Genomic DNA, 26,441 nt, shown 5'->3' with positions numbered 1-26,441 from the left:
GAAGTGCAGAAAGAGGCGAGAGGTGCAGAAAGAAGCATGAAAAGTGCAGAAAAGAGAAAAATGCAGAAAGAGGCAAGAGAGGTGCACAAAGAAGAGAGTGAGGTGCAGATAGAGGGAAGAACTGCAGAAAGAGGCAAGTGAGGTGCAGAAAGAGGCAAGAGAACTGGAGAAAGAGGCAAACGAAGTGCATAAAAAGAGATGCGCACAAAATGGCAAGAGAAGTGCCGAAAGAAGGAACAGAAGTGCAGAAAGAGGAAATAGAAGTGCAGAAAGCAGCAAGTGAAATGTAGAAAGAGGGCAGAGAAGTGCGGGAAGAGAAGTGCAGAAAGAGGCAAGTGAGGTGCAGCAAGAGGCAAGTGAGGTGCAGCAAGAGGCAAGTGAGGTACAGAAAGAGTCAAACAATGGCTAGAAAGAGGCAAGAGAGGTCCGGAAGAGGCAAGAGAAGTGCAGAAAGAGGCAAGAGAAGTGCAGAAAGAGGTAAGAGAAGTGCAGAAAGAGGCAAGAGAAGTGCAGACAGAGGGAAGTGAGATGCAGACCGAGGCAAGAGAAGCACAGAAAGAAGCAAGAGTGATTTGCGCACCATTAGTACCAATTTAACACCCACATTTAGCAATAAGTAACAGTGGACCATTCCCGCTTTGCGAAGGACATTCCACAACACTAACACTTGCCGCTGCAGGTTTGGTAATGTTTGAGCTCTTTGAGCTAGAAACAAGATTTTTTTGTTCAAGTCTGCAGATTATACAGCAGATGATTGATTATGCGGTAAATGGATAATTATGCGAAAATCAGTGCAGCCAAACAGTTGCAGAATTTCAGTGGCCTTGTCATACCTCTGACTAGGTCCGGAAGTGCTCTTTAGTGATTCCTTCTTTTTTTTTTTGTCTCATTGAGTTTATAGTTTAACTTCTATAGGGACAAGGAAGACTAAACCTGAGGTTACCACTCCACAACACAGACTACCAAACCACATAATTACTCACTTTAACACATAATCCCACTCTACATGATTTCTATACATTAAATACCACATACTTTCACTACACAACATACCACATAATTCCACTACACACAACGTACATTCACTTCACTCCCCAAAAAATTAGGAAAAATCTTTTAACATTTACAACGCAAATAGCTCTAACTCACAAAAGCGAAAACTATTACATTGCAAATGCTTCTTTAACTACTAGTCGCGTTTGCAGAGTGGTGGAGAAAGGGGGCTGGGCCTCCGACCAGCGCTCATGAGTTCCCCTGCGAAGGACTTACAGGAGGTACCAGGAGGGCTTCTTGGCCCCTAAAGCACCTCAGGGGTAAAGTGGACATCATACCCCAACCCATAGTGTGCCAGGAGGCGCATTTGCTGAGTGCTGGGGAAAGGGAGCGTGGCCTCCGAAGACCTCTTAGTAATACCACTGGGTGCGACTTACTCGAGATAATAGGAGGGGTAGTTGGCCCCAAAGGACAACCCTAGGGGACAACAAACTCTCCTATTACCTCCACTAAGTCCCATACAGCAGCAATGGTAAGTTCTCAAAGCATGCCACGCCCCCTCTGCCCACCAGTCTGCAAAGGTGTTCCCTGGTGCGCTCTTAGATGGGGATTGAAGTCCCCTTCGCTGCTGAGGGTAGTTAGGGGCTGACTAGCCTACCTGACACCTCCAGGAAGCCCCAGATAGTGGGATTGCTGAGAGTGGACACAGACCACGCCCCCTTTCTCCACCACTCAGCAAACACGCCTCCTGGTGCGCTCTTGGTTAGGGGATGAAGTCCCCTTGCCCTCCCGAGGGTCCCTGGGGGCCAACTAGCCCACAGGTACCTTCAATAAGCGCCACACAGCTGGATTGCAGAGAGGTGATCTGAGGGCATGCCCCCTTTTCACACCACTCTACAAACGTGCCTCCTGGGGCACTGCTGCTCGGGGGATGAAGCCCACTTGTGTCCTGACCTCATCGCCCCATCAGCAGTGCGCCAGGAGGCACGTTTGCATTGTGGTACAGGGAGGGGATGTGGCCTACGGTGAGATGCTGGCTTTTTTTTGCTAATATTTTTGGGGCCCTGGGGTAGCCATCCCCCAGGGCCTGACCGCTTTTAAAAATAAAAAATAAAATTAAAAAAAAATTGAACAAAACCACGCGGCCCCCCTCCCGAGGGCGATTTCGGCCCGGGGACCATATCCCCTGGGGCATGGACTTCTGTTTTTTATACATATTTAAAGGGAAGGGGGGCCTTCCTTGGGCCACTTTTGGCCCCGGGGCATGGCCTCTTCTTTTTTTCAATATTTACAGGGAAGGGGTGCCGCATGGCGCCACCTTCCCTGGGCCACTATTGGCCCTGGGGACCCCATCCCCCAGGGCTTGGACATTATTAAAATTATAGCTTTTTGAGGAGGGGGCCGCGCAGCCTCCCTCCCCATGTCTATTTCAGCCTGGGAGACCCCATGCCCCGGCCATTCTTTTCTTTTTTTTTTTTTTTTTTTAACTGAAAGGGAGGGGGGCTGGTTGGCCCCCCCCCTCCCGGGCCACTCCTGGCCCCTGGAACCACATCCTCCAGCGCCGACCCTTTGCATTGGGGACCCCCACAGTCCCTGCCGGCTCTCCGCCTCCTGCGGGAGCCGGCATTGCTTTTGAGCAAGGGGAGCTGCTGACATGCAGCTCCCCTTGCTCAAAAGCAATCCTGCTTTGCTTCATTGAAGCGAGAGCAGGTTTTCCTGCTCTCGTTTCAATTAAGCAAAGCAGGGTTTGCTATGGCAGGGCGGGAGGCGTGCTTCCGCCCTGCCATAGCAAACAGCAATGTCCCGGGGTTTGCCACCCCGGGACATTGCAGGTACCGGCCCTGGGGTGTGGTGGTCCCAGGGGCCATCGAGGGCTACAGGGCCCCCTCCCTACATTTTCAAAGCCCTGGGGAGGTGGCGGTCTCCAGGGCACTGTGGGGGGGGGGTGCAGGAGCCCCCCACAATTTTTTTAATTAAGCCCAGGGGAGGTGGCGGTCCCTGGGGCTTGGGGGGGACCAGTGAGCCCCCCGCATATAATTAAACAGTGCCCCGCAGAGGTGGTTGTACCCGGGACAGTGGTGGGGGGGGTATGAGCCCCCCCACGCATTTATAAAACAAAGGTGGCGGCCCCCGGGGTTGCGGTGGGGGGGGTGCGTGCCCCTGCATATAATTAAAGAAAGCCCCAGCGACGTGGTGATCCTTGGGGCTGCGGGGTACCCTGAGGCCCCCGCTGATTTACTAGGCATAGCCCCCGGGACCTGGCCCCCCCGGGGGCTTACAGATACAGCACGGGAGCCCGCGCTTCTTTTTTAAAATTATTTTTGCGCACCCAGTGCGAATTCTGCTAATTATTTTTTTTAATGCTTTTTTTTGGGCTTAGGGGTCAGGGTGTTTTTACCTTGACCCCTTTTCTTGTTTTTTATCTTTTTTCCCAATGTTTTCTTGTGACTCGGTTACCGAGACACAAGATGGCTGCCAACACTTCCTGGTTTGGAGTGCTGACAGCCAATCACATCTCAGGATGAGATGTGTGGTTAGGCTCCGGCCAGATATCACTATTTATTTTTTTTCAATTTCTTAAAAACTACTGAACGAATTTACGCCATTTAAAAAATATATACCTTTTTGCCAAATTTGGTGTAATTCCGTTCAGAAGTTCGGGCTGTAACCCGTTTCAAAATTCCTATGGAAATTAACATGGGTAAAACGCATTTTGGGACCCCCTTTTTTCTCGGCCCCTGCTCGACTTATCATCCCGAAACTTTCCAGACAGGAGCTGACCGGTCCGCCCCATTAGTTTTGAAAATTTCGCAAAGATTCGTCAAACGGCGCCAAAGACATTGGCAAATCAAAAAACGCTTTCTTATGGAAACTAGGTCCCAACTATAACTACCTACTGGAGGATCGCCAGTAGGGGAGATATATATATATATATATATATATATATATATATATAACCTACGTGCGGTCGCCAGTAGGTAGTTATAGTTAGGACCCTCTTACCATAGGAAATCCGCAACATTCTATTTGGAATAACTTTGGCGCCGGTCGACGAATCCTCGCGAAATTTTCAAAACTAATGGGGCGCTACGCTCCGCTCCTACCCTGAAAGTCTCGGGGGGATTCGTCAAGCGGGGGCTGAGAAAAAAGGGGGTCCCAAAACGCGTTTTTCCCATGCATTTTTCCATAGGACCTTTAGACACAGCTACAGCCCGACCGGCTGAACAGAGTTACTTGAAATTTGGCAGAGAGGTAGTCTACAGGTCAAGGAAGTGCCTTTTGTAGGTTTGGTGTAAATCTGTTCAGTAGATCCTGGGAAAATAGCATTTAAATCAATATATATATCTGTGGCAGCTTACGGTGCGCTTACAGTGCGCTTACGGTAAGCTTACCGTACGCGTACGGTGCCGTGCGCGATTCTGATTGGCTGTTAGATCTTAGTAAACATTCGAATCGGTCGAAACCAGGAAGCGGCGACCGCCATTTTCTCTCTCGCACTCTGAGGGGGGGGGGGGGGGGGGTGAGGGGGGGGGGGGGGGAGGACAAACAAAGGCAAAAAACATGTAAAGGGGCTGTTTAGACAGCTCCTAACCACCTAGCCTTGATGATGGTGTCCCCAAAGAACCCCCAAGGCCAAAAAATCATTTTTAATTTTTTTTAGAAAAATCGCCGATTACGCTTACCGTACGCGTACGGTAAAAAAATTTTCAAAAAAAAAATTTATCCATACTCTCCCCACCCCGTGTGCAAATGGTGCCCGAAGGACACCTGTTGCGCATGGCATATTTTTCTTAATGAAAATTTAAAAGATTACCTTTCACAACGAAGCGTATAATATGTCCTCTATGTGCGCACGGTGCGCGAAGCGCATCGTGCGTACATGGCCCATCCAGCGTAACGTGGGCACGCGGTGCGCATAGCGCACCGCGTGCCCACCGTGCGTGCACGGCACTAACTGCGTAAAGTGGGCGCACACGCCACGAACGGCGTAAAGTAACTTAGCATTTAAAAAACCGTACAAATTCACTGAAAAAACCATAGGTTTCACACACGTTATAGTTAGGAATTCGCATTTAAAAAACCTTGCAAATTCACTGAAAAAACCATAGGTTTTACACATGTTATAGTTAGCTGGACATTTTACTGATAAAAAACCATTGAAATTCCCCCGTTATAGTTAGTGCAGGCAACTATAACTCACGCGACCGCAATCCTCTGCTGATGACATATGTGTCTTTATGAAAAAAAAATATTTGCAATATATGTATAGCTAAAATTTAATGGAAGAAGACATGGGCAAATAAGTGTCTAAATACAGTATTAGCATCAGCAGAGGATTGCGGTCGCGTGAGTTATAGTTGCCTGCACTAACTATAACGGGGGAATTTCAATGGTTTTTTATCAGTAAAATGTCCAGCTAACTATAACATGTGTAAAACCTATGGTTTTTTCAGTGAATATATATATATATATATATATATATATATATACACACACACACACACACACACACACACACACATATATACACACACTTCTTTTTTTTTTATTCTGTAGCCAATACAAAATTGCAATGCTTACTTAATTAAGCACTATGGCCAGGTTTGAACACCCAAGTCACGTTTGACCACCTAATCCCCAAGAATAGCAAAACAGTGCTATTGAATGTACCACACTGTAACAGTAAAACCTTTCAACACAGACATTTGGCAACACAATGCTTACTACAAGTACCCAGCTACAACCTAGCCAGGCCAGTGATTTTAACCTCTTCTGTTAAAAATCAAACAAATGAAGAAGAAAAAGTACAGATATCTAGAATATTAATGCTTTCTACCATTTGCCCTGGTGAGATAAGGCCCACTAATTTTTCTCCAACTTGCTATAAGGAAATGCAATAATGGACAGTCACTTTCTAGCTATGTCATGGTTTAGGTTCAACAAGCTGCATTTGGCCATTCAAATAAATCTAGTGAAAAAGGAGGACTGAATGCAAAGATAACCTTTCCAGTTGGCAGTCATTGCTTCTAAACATGCTCAAATAATGACAATTAACACCACAACACTTGGATGCCAACAACATTGCTGTACTTTATTTGTACACTGTGTATATCTACCCAGCATTAAAAAAAGGTATTTGTAAAATCGACTTACTCTCCACCATAGAACCATCATTGGGTTTGCTGTATCCTTCTCCCTTCACTCGAGTTCGTCGTATAATGCCGCCATTCTCATCATCTGTGAGATCTTCACCCTTAAACTCAAACAGTTCTATCTGCAAAAAACAAAAAACATGAACTCACAACCCTGCAATGTTAAGAAGGAACCAGCTTGACAAACCTCTTCTCTTGCTGTTAAATAGAACTTACCCATCTTGCTGCAGTCACTTTTGAGGTTTTAAAGTCCACTAAAAGCAGAAGTATCACATCCCTTAAATATGCATGATTGTTGCTTTCAATTTTACATGGAAATGTTTTCTGAGCAAATATTTGATACTTAGCAATAAACTGAGGGATAATATTTTAAAGATCAAATTAAGCTAATTTCAATTCATTGAATAAATTAACCGCAATTTTGTTTGTAAAAACAGGTCTATGTTCTTATTGAAAATTATAACAGAAAAAAGATGCAAGTGAGAGAACCAACACAATCCCCAAAATGACCGATTTGTAGCGACAATAGCGGACAAAAAAATATATACGTACAAGGGGCACACCTTTTCCATTTCTCTACGACACAGTGAAGTGATATGACTGATGCAGAAAGAGAACATAGGGTTTAAGGAACTTTGTCTGTTCCTAGGAAAGGACAGGCTCTGGCTACTTGGTATGTTGTTCAAAGTAGTAATAATTATATGGAGATCCAGCAATATATGTGCCAGTTCACTAAGAACCTCAATGAGCCAATATTCACATGCACAGATCTTATTTTCTTCTTCGCAATCGGGCACCTTTCCACTAATATACCGCATGCCTAACTTGGAGTAACCCTTTCTCTAAAGTTGCTTCCCATTCTGTATCTGAATGTAAACCAGCATATCATGAAATTTGCCCAGTGGAGTAGCATTTATGATTAAAGTTGCAAAAAGTGGTAGTTATCAGCTCCTGCAAAATTAGGAGGATGACTAGTATATTAAGCTTAAAAGAATCAAACAAAATAACTGTAGTTATTGAGTAGCTCCAATTAGATGCAATTAATCATGAGTAGGGCTCCCGGTTTTATGGTATTTATTTTTTTGACATTTCCGTCTGTAATTATCCATATTTATTTTTTGTCAACTTTATCTGGATTTATCCATATTTAGCATGGGTTTTGTGAAAACAAATAAAGCTCAAACTTGTATATTTCCACATTTAACCAATATAAAAGGAGTCCTGCTTGAATGCCTGCTAGGTTTCAGTAACATGAACACCCGCCAGAAGATAAATCAATGCACTTGTATGAAAATATGTACATTTCAGTATCAGCCTTGTGCATATCTACTGCTATTTAAGACTCTTTACTAAAATTCCTTTCCTTTTTAACCACCTTGCCTATCAATCCACACAGTTATTGGCCTGGTAGTCATGGTAAAGTGTATTTAGAATCACTCAAAAAGCACATATTTCCGTTTTTAATCAGCATTTAAAAATGAATACAGACAAGAAAATAAATGTTTTTCTGTCTGTATTTATCTGTGAAAATCAGTAAAAACTGAAAACAGGGAGCCTTAATCATGAGTAGTGGAGCTCTAACTTGCATCGTCGGTGTGCTGTGAGTTTCAACTCAGGCCCTCTGCAAGTAGTTACTGATTATATTCAGAACAACGCGAGATGCACATTGCAAATTAACCTCTACATTACTTTGACTGTGTGCCTTATTTACAAACCTCAAAGACAAGGGTGGCATTGGGAGGTATTTTAGGTGGGCTTCCCGAAGCTCCATATGCATATTCTGGTTTGCAGATGATCTGGCAAATCTCACCAGTTTTCATAGTAGCTACAGCAATGTCCCATGCTTTTATCACTTGACCTAGAGAAAAAGACCATTGGAAGATATAGTTAACAGTCTATGTGATGAAAAATTCAGACATATTATATAGTCGTATTCACTTCAAAATATCTATCAAAGCATAACCGCCTTCCATTTTCAGTGAAAAGCTTGTAAACGGTGAAAGTATAATTTTGTTTGCTTGCAATACCATTTGCTGCATTTCTTAATCCATGAGAAGTTACCTTTGCAGCTAAAGTGAAAACATACTGAAAAGGCAAAAAATAAATTACAGAATTAAGATTACAGGAGTACGAAGTGTTTGAGGGTACATGGCAGGTGAAATTAAAATGAGTATAACAGAAGAACAAATGTTACTTACCTGTAAACTGTGGTTCTCCAGTATTGGTGTCTTTCATAGATTCACATGCTTGAATATTCCCCGTCGTCGAAGTGGGAGTCCCACGGTATATAGAAAGCAATAAGTGTCATGTATATACATAAACATACATAACCACATAATAGCATATACATATCCAAATAAACTTTATATACAATTCAGAAATAACATATCAAGTGAAAATACCATAGGATAGTATTGACACATAGGAAAGCATTGAGAAAAAGAATCACTTTACTGACATATCATTGTCGTTTTATAGTCCAAACCCCAGCCAATCGGGCGCAAGCACCCTCTAGAACCTTCTCCTCACAGGCTCAGGGCCTCAGATTTTCATAGCACGAGAGTGACAAAAGAGCCGAAAGGGGAGAAGAGAGCCTCTGAGGGGAGGAGGGTGGGTCGCATGTGAATCTATGAAAGACACCAATACTGGAGAACCACAGTTTACAGGTAAGTAACATTTGTTCTTCTCCAGTATTTGGGGTGTCTTTCATAGATTCACATGCTTGAATAGAATAGTGAGCAGTAAGCAGCAGCCGCCTGACAAGGCCGTAATAATATTGCATGAAATACAATGACAATGTATTTAATACGCAATTAAGAATTCCCAAGGAGGAGGGAAGTAGCAGAGGCTCACCTTATTTAAACAGATTCCGTAGAACTGCTTGTCCCACAGCCGTGTCCGCTTCATTGATCGATTCCAGGCAGTAGTGCTTCGTGAACGTGGGCCTGCTGGACCACGTAGCTGCCCGGCAAGTCTGATGGATGGGTACACCAGCGAACAGGGCAGTGGAAGATGACATGGCTCTCGTTGAATGAGCCCTTACTCCAGAAGAAAGAGGCTTGCCAGCCCTTTGATGGCAAAAGGAGATTGCTGAAGAAAGCCAACGGGCAATCATGGGCTTGGTAACCGACTGTCCTTTACAAGTGCGTCCGTAGGCCACAAACAGCTGATCCGACTTGCGAAAGGATTGTGTTCTGCTAATGTAAAATTTAAGACATCTCTTTAAGTCCAGAGAGTGTAAACTCTGCTCCGCTGGAGACTGCGGATGCGGGAAAAAGGTTTTTAAGATTACTGGTTCATTGAGATGGAAATCGGATGGCACTTTAGGCATGAAAGCCGGATTAGTGCGGAGAATAACGCAGTCCGATCTGAATTGAAGAAACAGAGGTTGTAGTGTAAAGGCATGAATGCCACTGACTCTGCGGGAGGACGTCAGAGCAAGAAGGAGGGCCACTTTCCAAGTTAAAAATTTGAAATCCGCCAAGTGGAGTGGCTCAAAGGGCGCCTTCATGAGCTGAGCCAATACTATGTTTAGACGCCACGTGGGTGGAGGACGCCGAATGGGCGGGAACATTCGGAAGAGACCCTTGAAAAATTGCTGTATTACTCTAGATGAATAGAGAGAGAGGACGAGCCATCCTGCCGAAAGCGAGATATTGCCGCTAAAAAGACCTTTAAGGTAGAGTGTGACAGTCCAGACTACACTAACTGCAGGAAGAACGGCAGAATGTGTTCAGGGGAGGCGTGATGTATGTGAGCGGACGCACACCAAAGACAAAATCGCTTCCACTTTAGCTTATAAGTCTTCACTGTGGAGGGCGCCCTTGCCTTAGCTAACACCTCCCCTGCAGGCTGGTGGAATGTTCAAATGAGCAAATTCAAGGTGCTCAGGTTCCAAGCTGAGTGAACTGGGATTCGGATGGCATATCCGTCCGTCGTTCATTGTTAGAAGGTCCGGCCTCGGGAGAAGAAGGATGGGTTCGCATTGGGAGAGGAGGAGCAACTCCGAGAGCCATGCCTGCCGAGGCCACCGTGGAGCTATGAGGAGCATCTGGCACGGTTGTTGCCGCATCATCCGCAACACTCGAGGAATCAGAGGGATCGGCGGAAAAGCGTACGCAAATATCCTGTACCAATTTATCGAAAGGGCATTTCCGCACAACCCTTTGTGGGGAAACCAGCTTGCATAGGACTGGCATTTGGTATTCTGAGGGGTTGCAAAAAGGTCAATAGTCGGGCGACCCCAAAGGCCAAAGACAAAGACAAAGTCTAGAGTCGGCTGATGCAATTCCCACTCGTGTGTCGATGACGTTGACCGACTGAGTGCATCCGCCAGAGTATTGGAAATGCCGGGCAGATGGACTGCCTGGAGCGTAATCCGATGGACTATGGCCCAACTCGAAATCCTCTGAGCCAGACGGGAAAGCAGCGGAGATCTTGTCCCGCCCTGCTTGTTCAGGTAGTGCATGCAGGTGGTGTTGTCCGTCTGAATGAGGACTGACTCCCCTTGGAGCTGGAGGCGGAAGGATTTCAACGCCAAGAAAATGGCCATCAGCTCCAATCTGTTGATGTGCCAGAAACGCTGAGCCGTTGTCTACTTTCCCTTGACGGATAAATCTTGAAGATGTCCGCCCCAGCCTTCCATGGATGCGTCCGTGGTAAGAACGAGCTCTGGGGCTGTTGCTAGAAAAGATGTTCCTGCTGCGATGTTGGAAGGACGGATCCACCAATGCAGCGCCTGAGCCATGCGGTGTGTTACCACAAGCTGGTCGTTGAAGGAACCGGAGACCTGACGCCACTGCTTGTCCAATTCCTCCTGAATGGTACGACTCCTCAGTCTGCAATGTGGGATTAAAGCGATACATGAGGACGCCATCCCCAGAAAAGACTTTAATGTGCAGACTGAAGCTGACTGTTTTGCTGCGATGGAGCTTGCAAGCTGTCGAATTCGTGCTTGACGTTACGCAGAGGCAAAGGCCATAGCCGTGCTCGTATCGATGGTCGCGCCGAGAAAGGTCTTGCACAGAGCTGGCGTGATCTGAGACTTTTGCAAGTTGATCGACAAGCCCAGAGACTGAAACAGACTGAGACAGCGCTGAGTATCGAGGGCCGCTTGGTGGGAGGATTGAGATTTGATGAGACAATCGTCCAAATACGGGAATATTTGTATGCCCGTCAGTCTCAAATGAGCCACCACCAGGGCCAGGATCTTTGTGAAGACCCGCAGAGCTGAGCGGAGGCCGAAGGGCAGGACTTTGAATTGGAAATCCCTGTGACCCACACGAAAACGTAAGTACTTCCTGTGGCGTGGAATTATGGGCACATGGAAATAAGCATCCTGAAGGTCGATTGTCGTCATGAAATCGCCCTGAGAGAAGAATTGAAGGATGTCCTTTAGCGTGAGCATGCGGAATGATTGGTCCTTGAGAAATTTGTTGAGCGACCTTAGATCGAGGATGGGGCGCCACTCCCCAGATTTCTTTAGTGTGAGGAAAAAACGGGAATAGAACCCCAATCCCTTTTGTGATTTCGGAACCACTTCGATGGCCCCTTTTTTTAGCATTATCTGAATCTGATTGAAAAGTTCTTTGAGGTGAGCGGGAGGAGGTCCGGATGGAGAGGTGTGTGGGGGAACCTTCACAAACTCTAGGGCATGGCCCCTTGAAATAATGTCCAGAACCCAGCCGTCCGAAGTGATTGAGGACCAATTTGAATAGAACTGGGAGATACGTCCTCCAACAGGAGAAAGGGGAAAACTTGAAAGAGGGGTCGTTTGATGTACCCAGTCATTGTTTTTGGAAGAGTTTCCCTTGTAATTTGACTTTCCTCTAAAAGATTTGCCAGACTGCTGTCTGTAAGACTGTTGTGGCTGTGAGGAATAACGTTGTTGTCCTTGGTTGTAGGAGCGGTACTGGGAAGAGGAGCCATGAAAGGAGAGGAGCCACGAAAAGAAGAGGTGCCGCGGCCGCGGGCACCCCGAAAGGGCTGCTTCCGGAACTGGAGAGTGCCGAGGGAGCAAGCAGTCTCCGTGTCCTTCTTGATGGCTTGCAAAGCATCCTCCACATGCTGGCCGAATAGAGATTCTCCGTCATACGGAATGTCCAGAATCTTGGCCTGTACCTCCTGACGGAACGAGGTGGAACGAAGCCAACCCGGTCGTCTTAAAACAGCCGCTCCAGCCAATTGACGAAAACCCGTGGAGGCAATGTCGACGGAGCAGTCGATGATTTCGGAGGATGCCCTCTCACCCTCTTGCAGAATCTTTAGAGCTTCCGCTCTAGAATCTTCCGGGATAAGCTTAACCAAAGCCGCCATGTCTGACCACATTTGTCGATCGTAACGACCGAGGATGGCCAAAGAGTTTGCTGCCCGGACTGTTGTTGAAGCCATGGTTGAAAACTTTTTGCCAATGGCATCCAGGCGGCGGCCATCACAATCCGGAGGTCACGAGAGCGGAGACGATGGATTTTTGGAGCGACGTTGCGCCGCCTGGGTGATCACCGAGTCTGGCTTAGGCTGAGACACTAAGCAAGCTGGGGAAGAGTCCGGGGCCTTGTACTTTTTCTCCAGTCGCTGAAGGACAGTTAGGCGTTTACATCAGTTTAATGCCCTCGTTCCAGATAAAGTCTATAATGGGCACGGCTCGTACCTGCTTCTGCGGCTGGGACTTGAAGTCGTACAGAAAGCAGTCCTCCTCCCTAACCATCATGGGAAGGTGAAAGCATTGAGCTGCCCTGTCCATCAGTTGATGGAATCCTGATATGTCGACAGGTGGTGAATTTACTGGCGATGTTGGAGGTGATGCTGGCGAATTGACTTAATAGTCATCCCAGTCCGCCAAAGAGTCGTCATCATGAAGCTCTCCCTCCTCCGTATCCACATTGTCCACCACCTCATCTGTTGCAGGGGGAACCAATGCAGGTGCGGATGGTGTCGGCATCGTTGGCAACACAGGGGTAGATGGAACAGCAGATGGCGTCTCACGTGAAGAGCTATGAGAGGAAGCTGGAAAACGCCGATTATAATCTTCCAACATGAATTGAAGGTTGGAGATGAGCGACAACGGAAGCTGCGTCATGGGAACTTGTGCAGGGGGATGTTGCCCCTGCTAGTAATAGTCTTGCGCATAATCATAATCTTCGAAATCTTGGCATTTTATGTGAAGCTCAGAAGGACTACGAGCATCTCGAAAAGAGGACTGAACATCGTCATCAGAGTCCGAAATCTCCTCAGCAACCGTGGGGAATAGCTGATGAGATGGCCGAGTGACCGGTGGCAGCATAACAGAGTCCAGCGCAGCATGGCGACGCTGCAACAAGGAGGTGTCCACAGATACTGGCGCTGATGTAGACATTGGCACCAAAGGCATCGTTGCAAAATTTGACACCTCCGTCGTCGAGACTATCGTCGACGAAGTCGCCGTCGATGAAGTAGTCGTCGACAAAGCCGCCGTAGGCGAGGTCGCCGACGAGGCCGCCGTCGATGCCGTCGACGAGGGTGCCGATGACGAAGCCCGTGCCGACGAGACTGCCGTCAACGACGAGCCCGCCGTCGACTACTGTGAGCGTCGACGGCGAGGACTTCTTCTTTTTCAATATCGTCGACGAAGCCTTAGACGTTGACGGAAGCGCCAGCTTCCTAGTCGTCGACGAAGAAGATAGTGGAATCGTCGACGAAATAGTCTTCAGGGAAACACAGACCACTGTCGACGGTGAAGACGTCGACGAAGTCGTCGTCGTCGACGATGAAGGAAATCTGCTCGACACCGTCGTCGACGAGGTTGATGAAGTGGCAGACTGTTTTGCGCGTTTTTGACTGGAAACATGCGCTGGCGGAGTCAGAGACGCCCGAGAGCTAGGTCTCGGGGGCGCTGGCGTGGTAACAGAGACTTGGCCTGTAGACACTTCCTCAAGATGAAGTCTCTTCTTTTTCAGAAAGGGAGACGGCAAGTCCTTAACACTACCACGCTTGGAGGAGACTCCTGTTCGAATAGAGGCTACACTCTCCACCTCAGAAAGGGGGTTATCCGTATCCTTTAGTTTTTGAAGCCACAATAAAAGGCGACCCTCCCTGTCCTTCAAAGTCTTTTGAGAGAAGGTTCTACAGATTTTACAGTTGGCCACCTTATGGTCAGGGTAAAGACAATAAATACATTTGTCATGAGGGTCCTCAGAAAAGAGCCTTAACTTCCCACAAGATGAACAGGGACGGAAAAGAGACTTCTTACTTGAAGACATGATGAGAAAACTCAAACCAGAGCAAAGAACTGAGCAGAGCTCAGGGAGACTCCCTTCACACGACGTGCGGTAGAAAATCTGAGGGCCTGAGCCTCTGAGGAGAAGGTTCTAGAGGGTGCTTGCGCCTGATTGGCTGGAGTTTGGACTATAAAACGACAATGATATGTCAGTAAAGTGATTCTTTTTCTCAATGCTTTCCTATGTGTCAATACTATCCAATGGTATTTTCACTTGATATGTTATTTCTGAATTGTATATAAAGTTTATTTGGATATGTATACGCTATTATGTGGTTATGTATGTTTATGTATATACATGACACTTATTGCTTTTTATATACCGTGGGACTCCCACTTCGACGACGGGGAATATTCAAGCATGTGAATCTATGAAAGACACCCCAAATACTGGAGAAGTCCAAAATCTTCAACTAAACATGAGACAGTGCATTCTCTTGGTCTTTGAGCATTTTCTGTAGGCTAACCTAGAAATGGGAGAAGCAGCAGAAGGAGTCGTTTCAGTTTTCAGGAGAAACTTAATCGATATTGGAAGGAGCAGACATTTCTCCCTCACGTGCCCCATGTACCGTCAGTGCCACACTGCATTCCAAAGGTTTCTCAGGCACACTTGTGGAAAGTTGAGGAGAACCTATAGATCTCTGTTGCCTTCTGCTGGAATGGGCTCTGGCTGCATTCGGCAGCTATCTGCCTAGCTGCCTTTGAGGCTGCCAGCTTCTACCTGGGCATTCAACAGCCAACGGGGATGAGTTGGCACTCGACCTTTCCAGGACAATACCTCCTTGTGCAGGACAGGCTTCTACGCACATCAGAGCAAGCATGCAGCTACTCCAGCAGGAAATTCAAACTTCAGATGATGTCCCCTCTGGGAAACTGGCTATTAGGCAGCACCAGCCGTAGTTACACAGCAGTCTGAGGGCTCTGCGGAGCACCCCCTTCCTTGGTGTTAGAGTAACTGAAACAAAGTGGGTTCGTTTGGGTCTCTTTTCATCCATATCTTCTAGACAGGGTATGTGAATCCACAGTCTCCAACTATAAAATCGGCCTGGGTTTTTACTTCTTTCAAATGTCCTTCCCAAGCTGTTCTCAAGACGGTCTTTCTGTAAGGTGAGGTTTCATATAGCAGGTAAAATTGGGGCGATCTCCTTCCTGGAGTACGCACAACAGAAGCACAAAGTGGTGTGGAATTTTTGCACCAGACTGTAAAAAGCCATGGCAATTAGTAATCGGGGAAGACAAAAAGGTAGGTCTCGCATAAAGAATTCCTCACCTTTTACTACAGAATCCTCAGACCCAACACTCAGCCATACCATCCAGTAAATAGCAGTGATCAAGGAGACTAATCAGTAGCTCCTTGCTAACCAAAAGGCCTTATAGATTATCTAAATAAGGCCTGCCCCCACTCCCATCACTTCAGTGTCTGGTCTTGATTCTTTCCAGCTGAAGGAATGGAAGCAATACACTTAGACTGTCTGGAATAACCGTCCTTAAACTCCATCTTTTGCTAGTTCAAGCCAGGGTATTCAAATTGGATCCCAGTGGCCTCCATACACCGGGTTATTCACACACCAGGGCTCGACAAATCCACTCGACCGCTCGCATTTGCGAGGTAAATTTTATGAGGTCGAGCTACTTTTAGGTCCTACTCGCCCTTTATGGCGAGTAGGAAAACATACTAACTTTTGTCCTCCGCCTTTGAAAACGGAGTAAATGTGACAAGATAACAAGATTTAAAGGCCTTTTTATTGCTCACAAAGCAAATGTGCAATAAAGATGCCTTTAAATCTTGTTATCTTGTCACTTTTGCTCCGCTGTCAGAGACGGAGGTCAAGTAGGTTACTGTTAGGTCGAGGACATTTTTCAAGGTACTAGACCTGCAGGACTAGTACCATTTTTCAGATTTTTCGAGCCCTGCACACCATGCTGGCTACATATACAACCATGCTTTACACACACACTCAGGATGTCAGCGCAAGGGTTTGGGCAAGCATATAAAAAGGGGAGCTTTCCACAGGTGGGGCAGAAGGCCCACTTTACAAAGGTGACTCACATAAAAAGATCGGGTCACACTGCTGACTACTTTAACAGTATGCTGTTACCATCACTCGGTTCTAAACCCATGAGGAAACCCACTGTCAATGAGGAAACAGGTGGTGTGGCTGTTCAGGTTACAGGGAAGGTCCTGGACCTCTCACAGTCTGGGCCCATCCTAAACAGCTATGTGCATGTTAAGATTAGTGGCATGACAGGACCAAAATAACAAGTCATGGCAACGACAATAGGTTTCGTCTATGCAAAATCCATTAGCGTTGTCAATGTTTTCTTTTACAAGTTGCATATCAGTGCAAGCTGCTGTTCAGCATGTAAAAAACAAAGTGGGTGTACAAAGATAATTTATGCTGTAAATACAACCTGGTACAATGAGAATGAATCATAGTCATAACTTCTATCGTTTGCATTTAGCATTTTTATTTCCTTTTATATGGATTGTGTGGTAACATTTTCACTTCACTGAACAAAGGGGAAGCAAAACAATACATTCTGCAAATACAAGTAACTATTTATATAGCGCTGCTTAAAGCATGGCTAGAGTTTTTAAGCGCTATGCAATAGGTCTCGTAAATGCGAAACCTATTGCATTGCAAATGCTTGTTGGTCAAAGCGCCCATGCAGCGCTTTCACTTTAATGTCGGTCGCGCCCCTTTCCTTAGAAGAGCTGTGGCTAATGAAATTTACACCAAAAAAAGCACATTTGTTTGGTAATATAAAGCTATAAGGTGCTTCACAAACCACGGTTAAATGGGAGAGGAGGGAGAGTTGGTCTAATCTAAAGACAGATGAAATTTTGTGCAATTCTCCATTGACGAAATAGAGCTCATGGGGTTCTCCCTGTTGGATCCCAAGGGACACCTGCTCTCAGGCATGGTATACTATTGTCCCCCTGGTGCAGTCAACCCTCAATTCCATAATGTTATTAATACTCTCTATAATATGGACCTCACTCATTCCCGTATGGTCATTTTGGGAGATTTTAATCTCTGGACCAATGGGAACACAGGGTCGGTACATAAAGACCTCCTTCAATCCTGTGAGAAATTGAACTTGCAACAATTGGTAAGGGACCCCACTCACCAAGGTGGTCACACCTTAGATCTAATTTTCACTGAGGAAAACACGTCCAAAGTCGAGGCAATCTCTCCTCTTTGCTGGACTGACCACTTCCTTGTTACTTTTGCGGTGGCCATCCCAATAAAAGGTCAGACTCCGCACCCACGCCTAATTACCGCCGAGGCAGGGAAGGGAACAAACTGCCCGACATATCTAAACAACTGCCTGTATTCACGGATATGAATATATTTGACGCAAACAAACCTATGGAAACAAACTACTCGTAATTCTGCAAACAGATCACCAAGGCCCTCAATCTGATTATTCCGGTAAAAAAAAAATTCTGAGGAAGAATCGCAAGTTATCTGCCCCATGGTTTAATGAGAACCTAAAAAACCTAAAAAAAGGGCTGTAAATTGGCAGAAAGAAAATGGTGGAAGAGCTATGATGAAGATGATAAAGCCGTTCTGAAGGTTACACTGAGCAACTATAAAAGGGAAATTAAAGCAAAAGCTGAGTTTTTTGCCAATTCAATCTTAGAGGCACCCAACAAAATCCGCAGGGTCTTCAAAATAGTCAATGAATTGTCCAACCCAGACAGCTTAAAAAACCAGACTATCGCAACTCAAGAACTATGCGAAAGCCTTGCTACTTTTTTTGAGAAGAAAATCTCTAAAATAATTATTGGTTTCACAGGGAACCAGCAACATATGAGTGACACTGTATGAGAGGTGTGGACACAACCACTAGCCCATCAGAAAAAGGGGGCTTACGAGAACAAAGAAGTAACTCTAGACCAGTTCAAAACACCTACTGAAGAAGAGTTTTGCAAGCTTGCTATGAGCACCAATTCCGGGTCCCCTATAGACCACCTCCCTCACAAGGTTTGGAAGGAGTATGGTGGGGAGCTATTTCCACAGCTACATCAGATCTACAGCCAATCCCTGAGCAGTGGGATAGTCCTTTCCTGCTGAAAGTAGGCTATGGTGACACCCCTGCTGAAAAAAGCCACTCTTGACCCTCAGTGTTGAATTAACTACCGACCTGTTTCACTTCTTCCTAACTCTGTAAAAACTTTAAAACGTCTGGTCAGCAAAAACCTTTCGCAATTCCTGGAAACCAACCTGGGACTTGAAGACGTGCAATTTGGTTTTCGCTCGGGTCAAGAGACAGCACTAGTAATGGTCTTAGACAAACTTAGAATGCGGGCAGACAGAGGCCAGCCATTCTGATTTTCTGGACAAGTCTGCCACGTTCGACAAGGTCAACCATAAAATTTAACTGAGACGGCTTGCTGAATTAGGGTTGGAGAGCCTGGCTCTGAAATGGTTTTAGTCTTATCTGGAGAACAGGCAACAAGCTGTGGCCCTATCCCCTTTCTATCTAAATTCAGAACTGTTCAGCATGGTGTCCCCAAGGTTCATCAATCCTTCCGATCCTTCTTTAAAATGTATTTGAGACCACTGATCCCCATCATTAAATGCTATAATATCAAGCTGGTGAATTACGCAGACGACACACAGCTTATCCTGTCTCTTGAAGGAAATGAGTCTACTTCACTAAGTAACTTTCATGAATGCATGCAGAAGACTGCTAGATGGCTTACGGACAATTCCCTGCAGTTCAACGGGGGGAAACGGAAATCTTATACTGCACGGTTAAGAAAATCCCTATTCAGGCAGATACGCCTCCTACACCGGCTGTACCAGTGCGTAATCTGGGGGTAGTCTTTGATAATAAGTCTGGAAAAACTTGTTTCTCCCTCATTAAAACATTGCGGAAAATTCTCCCTATGTTACCCTTAGCTGTTTGGACTACTCAAATGCCCTGCTACTATGTGCGCCTAATTTTCTCATTATGATGATACTGCAAAGAATACAGACAATAGCCGCAAAGTTAGCCTTTAACCCCTTCGCTGCTGCGGACATTCCGCTGCAGCGCTGGGGGGGGCAGGGGGGCAGCGCGGCGGGCCTGTGCTCATGACGGAGCCGCTCCGTCATGAGCCACAGTTGAGCTGTGCTCATGACGGAACGGTTCCGTCATGACTCCGCCCATTTGCGTTGTCGCCCCGCACAGGCGGGGAAACAGCGCCGCGCAGGCGGAGCGGCCGCCGGCAGGATTGTCATGACGGAACCGTTCCGTCATGAGCACACGACAACCGTGGCTCATGACGGAACGGTTCCGTCATGAGCAGGGAAGGGGTTAAGAGGCCACGTAGTGCTTCTGCGGCCCTTAACTCCACTGGCTCCCTCTAGCTCAGAGAATTCAGTTCAAATCATTCTGCATTGTTTAAGGCCCTTCATGAACTTAGACCACTGCCACTGCAGAATAGAATTGTCTCGCATTCTCCTGTAAGAAATCTTCGATCTTCCACAGCTCATTTGGTCTTTACTGCCAGAATCAGAACCTCTAGGTTTGGAGGGAGAGTGTTTAGCTGTGCGGCCGCTCATCTGTGGAACAATCTTCCGCCAAACATCAGGCAATTAGAAGAGTTTCTTCAGTTTAGGAAGAAGCTTAACACCTATATCTTCCCTAGGATGTAGTGCAGGATAATCATCCGGTGGGTAAATATGTGCATGTAGGGGAACCCGTTAATCTCAGAGCCAGGATACCCGTGGGGTGACAGTGCACTTTACAAGTCTATATTACATTACAAATGCTTTTTTTGTTTTTTGTTGTTGTAAAAGCAGCCCATGCTGTACTTTCACTTTACTGTCGGCCACGTCCATCTCTTTAGAAGCGGCTCGTGTAAAGAAGGTGCCTGGCTGATAAAAAAGCATTTAGTAAAGAAAGGAACGCGGGCGCTCCATTTAAAGCAGACCTCAGAAAAATAAAGAAAGGCGTGCCACCGGTCTATTGAAAGCGGACCGCACTGGAACAATAAAGAAAGACGCACGGCTGTTGCAGGAAAGCACATCGTGTCTGGAGTAGGTCAAAATAATGAAAGAAAATAGTTCTCACAGACTAAACATACCATTTAACAACACAAGTAAAAGGTCCTGTCCTTATGAGAGGTTACAAATGCAGACAAGAAGTTACTAAGGAGGGACTAACAAGCCTATTAATGAATCAGAAGCAACCATTTAGAAAGGACAGTAACAGGAGCCAATTGAAAAGATGGGCGGAGCTCCAAGTCCATACCAGAGTACAGCATGCCTCGAGGAGCATGCGCTGCCCAGGCTTGACTTAAAAAAAGTTTTATTTTACCCTTCATTGTAATGGGGCAACTTAGTATTTCATTGTCATGTGCACACTTGCAGTTGGCAACTTTGTAAATATGGGCTCACTATTTTTCAGCGCCCTGCAGAAAGGAGTAGGTTACTTACCCTGCAAGCATCTATTCATAGCGTGTGGTGCATTAGATTCACATGCTATGCACACTCCTGCCATCTAGTGTTGGGCACAGACTCTGCAAATTGTTGCTCCAGGAAAGTCTTTATGGTAGACGTCGTGAATCACATCCCCTTCACCTCAAAGTATTGTGTATGTTCAACAGCTCCTTTATTAGACTGTAGTGTTCCCCTGTTGTATGGGAAGTGAGGCTAAAGTCTGCTAAGTTAGCTGTATGCTGTTGAACATGCTGTACATTATTGCCTATATATACACCACCATCTAATACCTGCTGGGGAGGTGGGAGAGTGCATGTGAATCTGCAGCACTACACATTATGAATAGATGCTTACAGGGTAACATACTCCATTCGTAGTATGTATTGGCTGCAGATACACATGCTATGCATGCCCGTAAAGCAGTACTTCTCTTGTGGTGGCTTTAGGTAGGAGATGGTGTATTTGCCTGAAATAATGTGCGAAGAGCTGTTTGTCCCACTAGAGCTTGTTGCCTGGCTTGTACATCCAATAGACATTTTCAAAGCTGCAACATGGTCAAACCTGCATGTTCAACAGCTCCTTTGTTAGACTGTAGTGTTCCCCTGTTGTATGGGAAGTGAGGATAAAGTCTGCTAAGTTAGCTGTATGCTGTTGGACATGCTGTACATTATTGCCTATATATATACCACCATCTAATACCTGCTGGGGAGGTGGGAGAGTGCATGTGAATCTGCAGCACTACACATTATGAATAGATGCTTACAGGGTAACATACTCCATTTGTAGTATGTGTTGGCTGCAGATACACATGCTATGCATGACCGTAAAGCAGTACTTCTCTTGCGGTGGCTTTAGGTAGGAGATGGTGTATTTGCCTGAAATAATGTACGAAGAGCTGTTTGTCCCACTAGAGCTTGTTGCCTGGCTTGTACATCCAATAGACATTTTCAAAGCTGCAACATGGTCAAACCGCGCACATTTTCCAAGCACTGTTAGTGAATGCTTCCTAAAAAAGCAATTGAGTCTGCTTTCTTTTTTGTAGAATGTGCCCTTGGCATTATTGGTAAGGTTTATTTTGCTTTGGTGTAGCATATATATATATATATATATATATATATATATATATATATATATATATATATATATATATATATATATATATATATATATATATATATATATATATATATATATATATATATATATATATATATATTGTACTATCCATCAGACAATTCTGGCTTTTGATATTGGATTACCCTTTCTGGGGTTTATAATTGTTGCGTTTTTCTGAGTGGTTTTGTCATTTCTACGTAGTACATTAGGATCTTTTGACATGCAATGTATGCAACACCTTTTCCGCGACTGTTTCTAGTTTTGAAAGAAGACTGGTAAGTCTTTTGTTTGATTTAGGTGGAGAGGGGATTCAACTTTTAGCAGAAACTTTGAGTTGTGCATAATCGAACTTTGTCTTGGAACACTTGGAAGTAAGGTTCCTCTATATTGAGTGCATGCACTTTACTCACTCTGCTTAGTGAGGTTATTGCAATTAGAAATGATACTTCCAAAATACTCCCTTACCGGTTGCGGCATCATACTTTAGGGAACTGGAGGGCACAGTATGGGATCTGCTATGGGAGGGTAAACCCCCCGCATTGCCACAAATAAACTCACGCTGGGGTGGTTTGATGGGGGTATTGGTCTCCCAGACATGAAACGATACTACTGGGCCTCACAGCTCGCTGGCATTAATCAATGCACTTATAGACGGCATGATGACCTGGCATTTCAGATCGATCATTGGCTCCTCCCTGGGAGTGGGTTTGAGGGAGCGCAGTACACGAAATCCCAGAACATCGTCTTGTCCGGCCCGACCAAGCATGCAGTGCAAGTATGGAAAGACACTACTAAAATCTTGGGTTGGGAAGACAGGCTCACTCGGACTACGCCGCTGTGGCACTGTGACCAGCTGGGTCGGCTGTCGTGCTCCCTGGGCTTCGACAAATGGGATACCATTGGTATTTTCAGGATAGGGGACCTTTGGAAATCGGGCAATGTCATACCCTTCTCCCAGTTAAGGCAAGAGTTTGAAATTGGCACCAGAGAACAGTTCTGGTATTTCCAAATCAGGCACGCATTGCTCGCAGCTCTCCCCAAGTTTACGGTCCTCCCAGATTCCTCCCCTCTAGAGGATATGATCCTAGATGGTGACTTGCAAGAAAAAGCCATATCACTCATATATAAGAAGCTTATTAACAATATGACCGACCCCCTAACCCACCTTAGAGGTAAATGGGACCATGACATTGCGGGCCTGGAGGATGAGGAATGGCAGGCCGCAGGGCTTCTCATCGTGAAGTTGCCATCTCTTCCAGACTCCGACTGGTCCAGCTCAAAATCCTCTATAGGACGTATTTGTTCGCACCCTCGTTAGTCCATATGGGTTATGCCCAAGACGGTGGCTGTGCACGACAATGCGGCCAAGAGGGCACCTTCATCCATACAATCCGGGAATGTGTGAAAATTCTGAAATTCTGGGAGGGGGTGGTTCTCATGATGGAGGAAGTAATGGCGCAGAAGATACAGTGCAATATCAAATTGATTTTGTTGAACATTTGGGACCCCACTGACCTTATGGCTAAGGAAAGGATCTGGACCACTTTGGGTTTCATAGTAGCCAAGCGGAATATCGCACGATTGTGGAGGGCCCTGGACCCGCCGTGTATAGCTGCCAGGGACATGGATTGGTGTATGGTGACAGAGATACCTATATATGTCTCAAGGGGGTGCCCGCAGAAGTGGTCGCAAATATGGGGGTGTTGGAACACCTTCTTGGGGGAGATACGTGTGCCGCCAGGGAGTCGTGATGAGGTTATTGATGATGTTACTTAGTGGGATATTCCTGTGGACAATTATGTAGAACCGAGGTAAAGGGGCTCAATGTCTCAACACACTGTGAAATACTGTGCCCTTATTGTTTACATGCCAAATTCTTCAATAAAAAAAAGTTTATAAAAATAAGAAAAATTATACTTCCATGTCAGAAATTGTATTTTGCATTTGTGCATGGGTTCAAAAGGTGTAGACATTAACCTTGTTTGCACAATCTTTAAGTTCCAATATGGTACAGGTGGTGTATGTGGTGACATTACTCTTACTCTCAACTCCGTCCTTTATGACTGCAATACGAAAAAGAGATTGATGCTTAATATTTTGTAGGTTAACAGTGATGGCTGCTAGATGTAGTCTTATTGATGTGTATGCTAAATGTGCTTTTTGAAGATGTAACAAATAGCATATTAGTTGTTTTTCTGTTGGTGAAGAAGAATTTGTTGTTTGCAGCACAGCAGTGAACAAAGCGTTTCCACTTTACTGCATAACACAACCATGTTTGTTTGTTTGTTTTCTGGCTACTTTGAAAAGGTTTACACATTCTGCAGGCAATTGAAAGTATCCAAATTCTATGACCTTAGGATCAGATTACAAGACGGCTCTGCCCCCACTGTGTATGCAAAGGTCTGGTATGTTCGGGAACTTCTCGTGATGTACTAGGGATAGCTTCAATAAGGTTGTGTACAATGGTGGTCGTGCCCATGTTGGAGCTTTAAGTATCATTGTTAGTGATGTTTGACTGAGTTTCCTGACCACATATTAGTAGAAGGGGGAGAGGTGGAAAAGCGTAAGCAAATGTCCCTGACCAGTAAATCCATAGTTCATTGCCTTTGAATTGCGGGTGTGGGTGTCTGGATGCAAAGTTTGACAGTGTGCATTTTCTGCGGTGGTGAAGAGATCGATTGTTGGAGTCCCCCCACCTTAGGAAGTAAATTTTTAGGACTCGAGTGTTGACTTCCCACTCGTGTACCTGTTGCTGCGTTCTGCTTAGTAGATCTGCTATAGAATGGTCTACTCCTAGTACGGATTGTGCCAGGAGGTGAATATTGAGTTTGATGGCCTACTTCCAAATGACTCGTGCTAGTTGAGATAGTTGCAATGAGTAGCTCCCTCCTTGTTTATGTAATATATCGCGTCTGGGCGTAGAAGTACATTTTTCCCTAATATGTTGGGTTGAAAAGACTTGAGCTAGTTCTATGGCTAGCAGTTCTAGTACGCTGATATGAAGTGTCTGTTGTTGCGTTGACCAGTGACCACGCACTGATGTCTTCCACGTGGACCCCCCAACCCATGAGTGATGCATCCATTCTTATCACTTGCAGGACTGGGTCCTTGAAGGCTCTCCCCTTCTGGGTGTTTCACCATTGTAGAGCCTGGAAGACCTTGGGTGAAACCAACACAAGATCTTCAATTTTGCCCTCCGATTGTGTTGCTAAGCACTCCTGAAGGGGTCTCATATGTGGTCTGGCATGGGGTACTATAGCAATGCAAGAAGCCATCATACCTGTAGGAAAGTGCCCCTTTCTGACATGGTCAACCCCACTTTTTTCCTGATATATGATGTAATTTGGACTGAAAGAGCACTGGGTTCCTGCTAACCAGGTCCCCAGTGCCAGATCTCTTGCCCCAAAACTGTACAATTGTGTCCCCAATTGGCAAAACCTTTAGCACTTTCTACAAGTCCCTACTAAATGGTACCCCTGGTACCTACGGCCTGAAGTACTAAAGAGGAGCCCCAAGGCCTGAAGCACGAATTGTGCTCATACAGGGCTGCCATCACAGGCTGCGTGTTTTGGTGTAGACAAGAAAGTGAAAACACGAAATGACACATCCCGGTCTGCCACGTCCCCCAACACTGCATGTAATATTTGTAAGTCACCCCTGCAGCAGACCTTACAGCCCTAAGGCAGGGTGCCTTATGTTACATCTGAGGTGATATTTGAATGAGCAAATATGCCCTTGTGCAGATCAGTTTCATTGCTGCCAGTACAAGTGATCAGAGAAGCCATTTGAGCCATGTGCTGGAAACCAGTGAAAACGAATTCCCCAGCTACATGATGGCTTCACTGAAAATGGGGATGTTTGATATCCAAGATCTCAGATTCACAAACCCCACCCAGATTCCAGTGATGAATTTGCGAGTACATGCAAAGAGAGGGTACCTTAGAGGTGCCCCGTGAAGACATACTAACCTGTGTTGGTTGATTGGTATCTCCCAGCCTGCCACCCGAGATAGATTTCTGACCTCCAGGGGTGAGGGCCTCAGCTCTCAGGAAGTCGGAAACAAAGTCTGCATGGGAAGAGGGTGTTCACACCCCCTCCCTCAGAATGACCTGCCGATTAAGATTCCAAGGCAGGTGAGGTACAAAGGAGCCCCCACCTTTAAAATGCAAATCTGGCTCCTCACAGGAAAGGAAACCGACCCCCTTTGTCCAGAGCCCTTTGGCACATGGATAAGCGGGAAAATTAGTCAGTCAGGAAGGCATGCCCATCCCTTAAGCTGGTACAACCCCCAACGTGGGCTAACTGAAGTGGACCTGACTTTTCAGAGAGTTGGCCATCTTTGTGATGGCACACTTAGGAATTCTGGGATAGGGTTATGCCAATTTCCAACATGAAGTGGTGACATAGGGGGCAAGTGACCCCAAGGTTAAGTAGCCAATTGGCTACTTCCCTACACTCACCTAACACTTACAAATTCAGTATTTAGGG

The 26,441-nt window shown here is 45.8% G+C and overlaps 1 protein-coding gene across 1 annotated transcript in view; it reads right to left on the bottom strand.

Annotated features, from left to right (window-relative positions):
• Positions 1–26,441, bottom strand: part of FKBP4 (FKBP prolyl isomerase 4) — a 475,143-nt gene that overhangs the window by 356,665 nt on the left and 92,037 nt on the right. The window contains exons 3-4 of the mRNA XM_085652302.1: positions 7,862–8,004; positions 6,148–6,268 (exon numbers count right to left, since the gene is read on the bottom strand). Coding sequence (XP_085508428.1) covers positions 6,148–6,268; positions 7,862–8,004 — 264 coding nt within the window. The remainder of the gene's footprint in view (positions 1–6,147; positions 6,269–7,861; positions 8,005–26,441) is intronic.

This window comes from Triturus cristatus, chromosome 4_1 (assembly GCF_964204655.1).
Source record: "Triturus cristatus chromosome 4_1, aTriCri1.1, whole genome shotgun sequence".
Lineage (NCBI taxonomy): Eukaryota > Metazoa > Chordata > Amphibia > Caudata > Salamandridae > Triturus > Triturus cristatus.
The sequence above is the reverse complement of the archived record's forward strand: the minus strand, read 5'-3'. Positions and strand labels throughout refer to the sequence as shown.